Source organism: Aphis gossypii, chromosome X, assembly GCF_020184175.1.
Source record: "Aphis gossypii isolate Hap1 chromosome X, ASM2018417v2, whole genome shotgun sequence".
Classification (NCBI taxonomy): domain Eukaryota; kingdom Metazoa; phylum Arthropoda; class Insecta; order Hemiptera; family Aphididae; genus Aphis; species Aphis gossypii.
Genome location: NC_065533.1, coordinates 21,364,948 through 21,375,624, shown reverse-complemented (window position 1 = coordinate 21,375,624; position 10,677 = coordinate 21,364,948). Strand labels below are relative to the sequence as shown.

Sequence of the window (10,677 nt, the reverse complement as noted above, 5' to 3'; positions counted from 1 at the left end):
TATTCTATAACTTAAATCTTGTTGTGTCTTAAATCTTAATACATACACATATAATATACTTCATATTAAAATATATTAATCACACTTATTACCTTTAAAATAGCCATCTTTATCACCTTGTGTCCCTACCATCCAGCTCTCAGATTTTCATCTTTTAAATTGAATTCATATACCTATGTATTGTATGTAATGTATTCACTATTTTACTTCATTACTAATTATTATCATATTTACGATGAATTTAAGTTTTTAATACAAATTGTGTTATTGAGTTTTCAAAATAGTGCTGGCTATTTTAATTTTACTGCAATTAATACGTTTGTTTACATTCAAACACATAAATATTCTATTGTATTCTATCGTTGTGTAGTTTTTGTCTACGATATTTTGACGTCCTAACTTGAGTTATTAAATAACTTATTATTATTTATTAATTTGAACTTTAATAATAAACAATCATGCGTGAAATTTGTCACTTGCAAGCTGGCCAATGTGGAAATCAGATTGGAGCAAAGGTAATATACCGACTACCTATATTATAAAGGTCGATTTCCATCTTCCGATTGGCATAAAAATAGTTGTTAATATTATCATAAACATAAGGAGTTTCATAATTATTTCATACTACGATTTCTAATTTGAATAATTGTTTTATGTTTAGTTTTGGGAAGTAATATCCGATGAACATGGCATTGATCCAACTGGATCATATCATGGAGATTCCGATTTACAGTTAGAAAGAATCAATGTCTACTACACCGAAGCACTTGGTAAAAATTTTTAATAGTCTAATACAATTAGTATGCCAAGTTTCATTAAACATTAATTAATTTAATGATAGAAAATCTATATTTTCTATTACATGGATTAACGTTGAATCATAATTATTATGTATAATAATGTTTTTGGCAATTGATGATATTCTAATAATGTATTAAATGTAGCGCTAAATAAGTTCTAATATGTTAAAAAAAAATACGGTTTACTGCGTAACGTCAAGTCCAGTGGCGTAGCTAGACACTTTTTCTTGGGTAGGCCCGATATTTTGATGTAATAAAATTATTAATAAATATTTTTATTACCGAAATAAAAAACACGATATAAAACATTTATTTTTGGAGAAAAGCGGGTAGGCCCGGGCCTACCAGACCTACCCGCTGGCTACGCCACTTATAAAATCGGTTAACAAAATACTATATTTTTATTTGTCAATGTTTAGTTGCAATTGCAACTCTAGTGCGAATTAAACTAGTGAAATTTTTAAGAAATTAATCGAATAACTATAATAATATTATATTAATCCATATAACCTAAGAACGATTAATCGATACAATTATACCTATTAATTGTTTGGTTGTAATGGTAATATAAACAGTAATATAAAATCGTGGTCAAGTGGGTACCGCTCAGCTGTATAATTGGTCACTATTATTTAAGCAAAAAAAAAACCACATCATTGTAAAATCAATATATTCATCATTTCGTTCAGAATCTAAAAAGTATCCAACCCAATGTAATGATAAAATATTATTTTTGATTATTTATAAGCATTTTGTTTTTCAATATAAGTAACATATACTGTACTCAAGAAAAATGCATATATTTTTGTTTGCAAGTTAAATATAAAAAAAACTATAGTAATTAAGTTATTATTATTATTTATTTTTGGTACATAATTATTTAATATTTTAACTACACAATTTTATTACTATAATTATTATATTAATCTTATTCATAATAGAAATACTTATTTAAGTACATCAGGTATATATGTGGACTCATAGGCGTAAATAGAAGGGGGTTGGGGGGCTGGGGGGCTAAGCCTCTTCTAAACTTTTTTTAGCCCCCCCTCAAAAAAAAAACTAATATCATACATATACACCGATGTTTTACATATTTTGTGTTAATAAAGTGTCTAATATAAGCCTGAGCTTCAGCCTCCCCAAATCTCAAACACTATATGTGGTGTATACAATTTTTAAGTTCAATATAATTTTAATGCTGGTTTGCATAAACAATCAATTTAACGAATCATTATAGAACAATGGTTTATACTATGATTTAGTAATTTATGATTAGTCCATTAGATTTTAACGAACAATTAAATTAATTAATTTTTTTTTCATGCAATTCTGTATAAGAATTGTTAAGAATCATTTTTTTGATATTTTAATTAAATTGTAATTGTAATATATAATTAGGTGGTAAGTACGTACCTCGAGCAGTGCTTGTGGATTTAGAACCAGGAACTATGGATTCTGTAAGATCTGGCCCTTTTGGTCAAATATTCCGACCTGATAATTTTGTTTTTGGACAATCTGGCGCAGGAAATAACTGGGCAAAAGGACATTATACAGAAGGTGCTGAATTGGTGGATTCAGTGCTAGACGTAGTCAGGTAATAACTATAAACATATAACACAAATTATGCTATTTGACTTATTATAATGTAAACCATATTATATTTTAGGAAAGAGGCAGAGAGTTGTGACTGTTTACAAGGGTTCCAATTGACCCATTCACTTGGTGGTGGAACTGGCTCTGGTATGGGAACACTTATGATATCGAAAATTCGCGAAGAATACCCGGACAGAATTATGACTACATACAGCATCGTTCCTTCACCCAAGGTATAGTCATCATAGATATACCTTTTAAGTTTTTGATCTGTATGAATAAGTTAGTTTCCTTAATCTAATCTACCTCATCCAACACAGGTATCCGACACAGTCGTGGAACCATACAACTCCACGTTATCCGTGCATCAGTTGGTAGAAAACACCGATAAAACATTTTGTATCGATAATGAAGCGCTGTATGACATATGCTTCCGGACGCTAAAGCTCACCACTCCAACATACGGCGACCTGAACCACTTGGTGTCAGCAGCAATTTGCGGTGTAACTACGTGTTTCCGTTTTCCCGGACAGCTTAACTCAGACCTCCGGAAGCTGGCCGTCAACATGGTACCATTTCCACGGCTGCACTTCTTTATCACTGGCTTTGCACCGCTTACGTCTCGTGGAAGCCAACAGTACCGTGCTCTCACTGTCCCTGAATTGGTGCAACAAATGTTCGACGCCAAAAACATGATGGCCGCATGTGACCCTCGACATGGCAGGTACTTGACAGCTGCAAGCATATTTCGCGGACGTATGTCCATGAAAGAGGTTGATGAGCAGATGCTCAATATACAGACCAAGAATTCCAGCTACTTCGTTGAGTGGATACCAAATAACACGAAGACAGCGGTGTGCGATATACCACCCAGGGGTCTTAAAATGTCGGCAACATTTATAGGAAACACAACAGCTATCCAAGAAATGTTTAAGCGGGTGTCCGAACAGTTCACCTCAATGTTCCGACGCAAGGCGTTCTTGCATTGGTACACTGGCGAGGGCATGGATGAGATGGAATTCACCGAGGCTGAGTCAAACATGAATGATTTAGTATCCGAATACCAACAGTATCAAGATGCGACCATAGACGAGGACGGCGAAGGCGATGACGACGATGAGGATGCCGAAGCGTAAATCCTAATCGTTTATATTCAATAACATATAATTATGAAATAAAATGATATTCATAGTACACTACGTTTATGTTTTATGAATTTACCAATTTGAAAATTTTAAGTTTTAGATTCTGAACGGAGTGAAGAATGTATTGATTTTACAATGATGTATGTTTTTTTTTTTTTTTTGTTTTTTTTTTTTGTGTCTGTGTACAGCATAACTAGTCGAAATAATGCTCCAATTTCAAACTATGGGGGTGGTTTCCGATGTAAAAGTGAATATCCTTGGTGCATTATAGAGGTAAAAAGTTAACATTTTCCAACACTTTTCAAAAAAATCGAGAAAAACAAAAAAAAAATGACTGAAAAACGGCAATTTTTACGCAAAACCAGTTTTCGACCAAATCGATTTTTTTTTATTGTTGTAATTCAAAAACTAATCACTGAAAATACTTGAAATTTTTACCAAATGTTAATGTCAGTAGTATCTGTATATAGTTAAATTTTCAAAAAATTTTGACTTTTTTTGAGTTATTTATAGATCACTGAAATTTTCGTTTTTTTTGAGAAATTTTTTTTTAAGTGTCGATAAAAAATTTTTGGATGACCAAAAAGTTTTGAAAATTTAATACAAGGTTCCTTATGAGTTGTTTTTAATGTAGCTAAAAAAAGTTAAAAATCGTTAGTCACAATTTTTTTTTATAAGCGTTTTTAGTTCAAATTTTTACGAAATCTGTCGAAAACGCGAAAATTTGCAAGTAATTTTGAAGTTGAAAAATCATAAAATTTTTTTATTTTATAACTAAGTTTTGAAAATTTGGTACAAGGCTCTCCATACATTTTTCTTCAAATATCTGTAAAAAAAACTCTACCGGATTCAGACAAAAAATTTTTATGAGTGTTTGAAATTTAAATTTTTACAAAAACCGCGTTAAATAACAGTTTAGCCTCAAACGATTTTTGATATTTGTTATTATTCAAAAAGTATAAGTCGTAGATACTTGAAAATTTTACCAGTTATTAAGATTCGCGTTTTCTTTACGTGATTTAAATTTCAAAATATTTTGACTTTTTTTGAGCTATTTATAGACAACTGAAATTTTCAATTTTTCTGAAAAAATATTTTTTAAGTGTCGATAAAATTTTTTTGGCCCTATCAAAATACTTGAAAATTTAATACAAAGTTCCTCATATGTTATTCTTATAGTGATTAAAAAATTATAAGAATACATAGGCACAATTTTTTTTTATTAGCATTTGAAGTTCAAATTTTGACGAATATTCGTCAAAATTATGAATATTTGCGAAATATTTGAAGTTGAAAAATCATAAAATTTTTTGTGTTTATAACTAAGGATTAAAAATACAACACTAAGTTTTCCATAAGTTTACCTTCAAGTATCTATAGAGAAAACTCGAAGCATCATTATAGGAAAAATTTTAAGTGCGTTTGAATTTTAAATTTTAACGAAATAGCGTAACGATAACGATTTATCCTCAAACGATTTTAAATATTTGTTATTATTCAAAAAGTATAAGTCGTAGATACTTGAAAATTTTACCAGTTATTAAGATTCGCGTTTTCTTTACGTGATTTAATTTTCAAAATATTTTTTAATATAAGCTGGTTTTTTTAAACCACCTTTTTCACCAACCACTAGAAATTATATCCTAGGCTGACAAATCATCTTCGTTCAGAATCGTTTTTCGTATACAATGATAACTATCATTGGATTCAAATTTAACACTCCTATAATATATAATAATGATCCATAAGGCACCTAATGTACAGCAGAGCGATACTCACTTGCCCACTTTTTTTATTTTTTTCCTTGACGATTTTTATAGGGAAACTTGTCGTCACTGCAGTAATGATGAATTTTTATTTTTATTAATTTTTTATGAACACTGCACACTTTCGTGAAATAACATTGGAAAAAGAGTTTAGTTATCCTAACATACAGAGTGATTATCACTGAACATTCATTATTTCAAAAAGTATAGAATTTTTTTTAAATTTTTAGATACATGTTTTTTTACATCTATGTTCAATTTTTATTTTTTTTCGCTCATATATTATACTATACCACATACTTTCGTTGGTCTGTTAGTGAATTATAGCTGCTCAAAGTTGGGTGGTTTTAGAAGGTTTTTAGTGTTATATACATTGTAATGATACATGATATCATAATGATACATGTACATACTAATTAGCACCGTTTGAACTAAGTTTTTTATTGGTGGTAATAAATTATTTTCAACTGCACTTTATACCCCACTATATACAATGTGCGTGCGCTATGCCGGTCTTAAATTATAATAGGTACAAAGAGTACAATGATAACAATAGCATTAATGATTTTTAAACATAAAATATTATTGTTACACATAGAAAAATGTGCACTACATTTATTATACGTTCTAGCTATAGTAGGTATATTCGAATTAAAAAAAAAATATAGTTTTGTGTATTATAAGATAATTGTATAAGGTAGTAGGAACGTTATTTTGTTTAATTTAAAGTATAACTGTGCATTATTATACATTAAATTATATGAGTTATAAGTAAATATTAGGTATGTAGTAAACTTTAATATTACCTATATAGTAATATTACGTTTCAGCTATTTGGAAATATGCATCGTGTATGAGGTAAATGAACAAAAATCATAACATTTTTAATAATAACAAGATTTGACACAATAACAATTTATTTTGAACAATGCCATCATTCATGTATAAAATAATATACGGATGAAGAAAATGTAAACATATATTTTTAATCAACATATTATTGTTTATAGTTATGACCAATACTGGCAATACTAGGTACCTACTAAAATAAATAGCCTTAAGCCGATTGAAATAATTACTAATTTATACTTGCTAGCTTCTATGCATTCAAAAACTTAAAAGTAATAATTTATTTTTAACTACTATTTATAGATATATAATATTTAAAATGACGACTGTCGACTTCAGTAGTTTATTGCTTGGTTTAAGGAAAATATCATAATATTTTTATAACACTATTTACAGTTGAAACTCTTAAATAATAAATGTGTACAAAATTATAGGAGCCTAAACATGTTTTAAGTATAGGTATTAAATTTTAACCTGTACATTTTTAATATCAAGCTACATATATTGTCATAAAATTATGATATTTACATTTTTTTAATTTTTATTAGTGTACATTATAAATAGAGCTCGGATGTTTATTACCTTAAAAACATTAAAAAATGACCTAAAAAAATTACAGATATATTTTGTTTTGAACATTTTCAAGTTTTAAGTTATCGGCATAATAATGGTCGACAAGAAACGATAATAAGTGAATTAGTGTGAAATCAGTAAAAATGACTAAAAATTTAGTATAATTACCTAAAAATGTCTTAAAATGACTTAAAACGTAATAAACACCAAAAAATATAAAATACAAATTAGTTATTCAGATTCACATGCTAATGAAACACATTTGTGGCCTGCAGGAGAGCATCGTCTAAAAAATTAAAAAAAAAAAAAAAAATGCAAAATGCATCAACTTCCGAGCCAAAATTATAAATTATAATGGTAGGGGGATTCTTTGGACCCATGTAATATAGAATATAGACGCTCAGCTAATTTGGGAGTCTACATAATTGTCCTAACCATTAATTGAATTTTAATGATATAGAAACAATTTTTTTTAATCCTTAGATATACTCTATAAAATATAATGTGTTGAATTTTTAAATGGTGAATTCAATTATTTATTTGATTATATGAAATGTAATTGATTTCAAATTATTCTTAAATCATAAAAATAGCAGAGGAAATGCAAATAATAGGATATAGGTAACAATTCATTCAGAACTTAAAGGCTGTAAGATTATTAAAAAAAAAAAATGTATTGTTACATAAACACAGTAACAGACGATGCAGTTTTAAAACATAAATTATAAAATTATTAGTGGGTGTTTTGTTTTTCAATCTTAAATAGTAAAACTTTTACCGAAAAAAATTATTAAATTAAATATCTACCTACGTAATTAATAATAAATAATAATAATATTTAAATATTTTCTCTGAAAAATATATCAGCTTTTGATTTTCTATGGCTTACAAAACTTGAATAATAATTAATATCCATTATATACTTATAATATTTCGCCGTACCTAAATTGGTAGTAATATACTTTAAAATGAATTGCTCTCGTAATAAAAATAGTTATTATTTTATTAATAATAATAAAAAAATGGTTCTATTCACAACCTGTTTTTAAAATGATATTATACTATAATAATAGTTTAAAGTTTTATACATACTTACCGTCTATACCTATTTATCGTATTAAAACAATATCACTTGTAGGTACTCTGTAGCACGTTCTAACTCGTGGGTGCTAGAAACCAGGTCTTAATTTTATCAACAATATTTGGTTTCTTTCTTCATTCTCTAATAATGTTCATTAATTACCTAGTTTATAAATCGGAGTTTATATGGTATACCGTATACCGTATACGGTTTTATACTCTATAGTTTATAGTCTATGAATACAAAAATTATAAACTACTATTGTCGAACCACAGTTTAATTCTAGAAAACCAGTTTAAATTAAATTATAAATAATTATACTACCAGAGAACGGAATACGTGGACGTGCATCATACAATCATAATACTATCGGTGGCGAATTTTAGTGGTTTTTTTTTTTTTTTTGGGGGGGGGGGGGTATCTGACTTATGGCAATACTTTTTCTCCCTAAAAATTAACATAGTTTCATCAAAAATTCATACCTGATTATAATATACCTCAATACCTTCTAAGTGTTAAATACATAGGTATTTATCATATTATTGTTCATACGAGTCCTTAAAAGCTATAAAAATAAATTACCATAATGTCATACTCTCGTAAATTGTACGTTTTTACGACGTCGGCAGTAGTTCAATACAAAATAGCGAATAGTTTGCGCGCGGACGTGATTTTAAATCTCCGCGAACGTTCATTAAAATTAAACAGCTTATGTTAAATTAGACCATTCGCACTATGTAAAGCAAGTGGATAAAATCCGCTATCGTCCGCGATCGATCGCGTATATTTAATTTTAGTCGAACATAAAACATAAAATTAAAACGTTGTTTGGAATGAGTCTATTCACACTGGGCGAATGTTCGCGCGCGTTTCCGCGAATAAAATTATGGTTTGGCGCGAATTTTAACCGCGTAAAATTGTATAGTGTGTAAGCTTTGTGTTCTATCGAATAACATTCGAGGCGATTTAAAATCGTTGTACTTCATATTTTATATTTACGGTATAGTAGACAATAATAATAATTGTTGTATTCGAAGAATTTTAATCAGGCGATAGCCAATAATACGGCTGGCCCGCGGCTTCATAATACGGTTATACAATTCTAAGAAGTACGTAGTTCACCGTTTACTGAAAGTCCAAATAACATTTTGCTAATGCCTAATATCAATAACACGGTATAAGATGAAAATATATACGTTACCTACTCAATTTTCAAAGCAGTTTTAAAATATTTTATCATTCGTCAATAATATTTTGCGATACTTCAGTAATGAATAGAACTATCGAAAAACCCACAGGACACCCCCCACCCCAAAATACGCCACTGAATACTATATTGTAGTATAACAACAAATAATGGATTTTCGCCGAATATTATTTTGCTATGAAAACTAAACGTTATGCGTCTTCTAACCGTTAAATAGTGCGCATACTGCCAATATCTTTCACGGCAGCAACAGTCACACACTATCGATAGACAATGTAGTATGGTTACAGTACGATTTATGGTACATTTACAGAACGTTTTTGGACCTACCAAGTACCAATGTTACCCGAAAACAGCTGATTTTATTTAAGATTGATTCAGTAGCGCTATAAATCAGTTTACTTATAAAACTTTTCAGATTTAATACTCTTAATTATAATAATATGTATTATCTACTTTGCATTTGGACATTTGGTTAATTATTTAATATAAATCCACTGGAAGCGCTCTATGATGTTAGGTATTAATTGGTGGAGAACAATAATTTGGTCACCGCCGTTTCTGTTTTTTTTTCATCACGCAACCACACTGTCTAGTTTATCTATACTTTAACAGTCATGGTAACAACTTTAGGACGACGGTTCCGGTGAGGTTTGAAATCGCGGTTTACCAGCTGCTAGTGGAATACGACCACGGTGCGGGTGTTTTGTAAAAATGACACGGTGGTATAACGACTGGTAACCTATATTTGTACCATAAGCTGACAACACAGAATTAAAACGGGTTCACTGCAGTTTCACACTATATCGTTTCGTGTTTGTGTTCCGTGTGATATTTAATACGCATTTAAATTAAAACATTAAGGTAACACATTATCTGCATGCTAAATAATTCAACTCTACGCGTTACGCGGTGGCTTTAGTTTTTTCATTCGCCGTTATAGTGTTTTTAATATTAATGATTGATTGATGTCCGGTTTACACGAAGCCGTATCATTTCAAGCTAAGATAGAAAGACAATGCTAATATTGTCTACTACTATTAGTTTTATTTTTCAGAAAACAAACTATAGTAAAACACCTATATATATTTATTATATTATGCTATAGTCTCAAGCCAGGATAATCTCCAAAAATACTATCTTGCTACGCTAGTTTGAAATACTAGTTAGCCTCGTGTAGACCGAGATTATTTTTCAAACGACTTGATACTTGCCAAATTTCCACAGCCTTCTTAAAGTGAAGTTCTCTACCAGCGATCCGTTTTACGCTGTCAACCGAGGTGACCTCTATTCTTATGTGCTACCTACCTATAGTATAATATGGTAGGTACTAGTAGGTAACGTGATATTTTTCTTTTATTAATATTGGAAAAACTATTGCCACGTGGATTATTTTAGCTGTATATTAAAGTCCGATTTACAAAAGTTCTTCAAAAAACTGTTTTTTGCGTTTTCGTTATGTCTGTACTAGAATAATAAATAATAATAGTGATCAGTGCAATATTTTCTTTAATCGTCGTGAAATCTTAAACCGATTACTTGTGCTACGAACAATACAAAAATGTGCAAGCATTATCATTTCAGCTCCTATTTCCTGAGGATTACGTGCCAATTGCCTATGGTGTATCAAGGTAGGTGCATATTTGTCACGTATACATTA

The 10,677-nt window shown here is 29.6% G+C and overlaps 1 protein-coding gene across 1 annotated transcript; it reads left to right on the top strand.

Moving 5' to 3' along the window:
* The first annotated feature begins 328 nt into the window (after positions 1-328).
* Positions 329-3,590, top strand: LOC114119676 (tubulin beta chain-like). Its single transcript, XM_027981321.2, has 5 exons — positions 329-515; positions 662-770; positions 2,202-2,397; positions 2,470-2,629; positions 2,717-3,590. The coding sequence occupies exons 1-5, from the start codon at positions 459-461 to the stop codon at positions 3,530-3,532; spliced, it is 1,338 nt and encodes a 445-aa protein (XP_027837122.2). The 5' UTR covers positions 329-458; the 3' UTR covers positions 3,533-3,590.
* Positions 3,591-10,677: the final 7,087 nt, after the last annotated feature.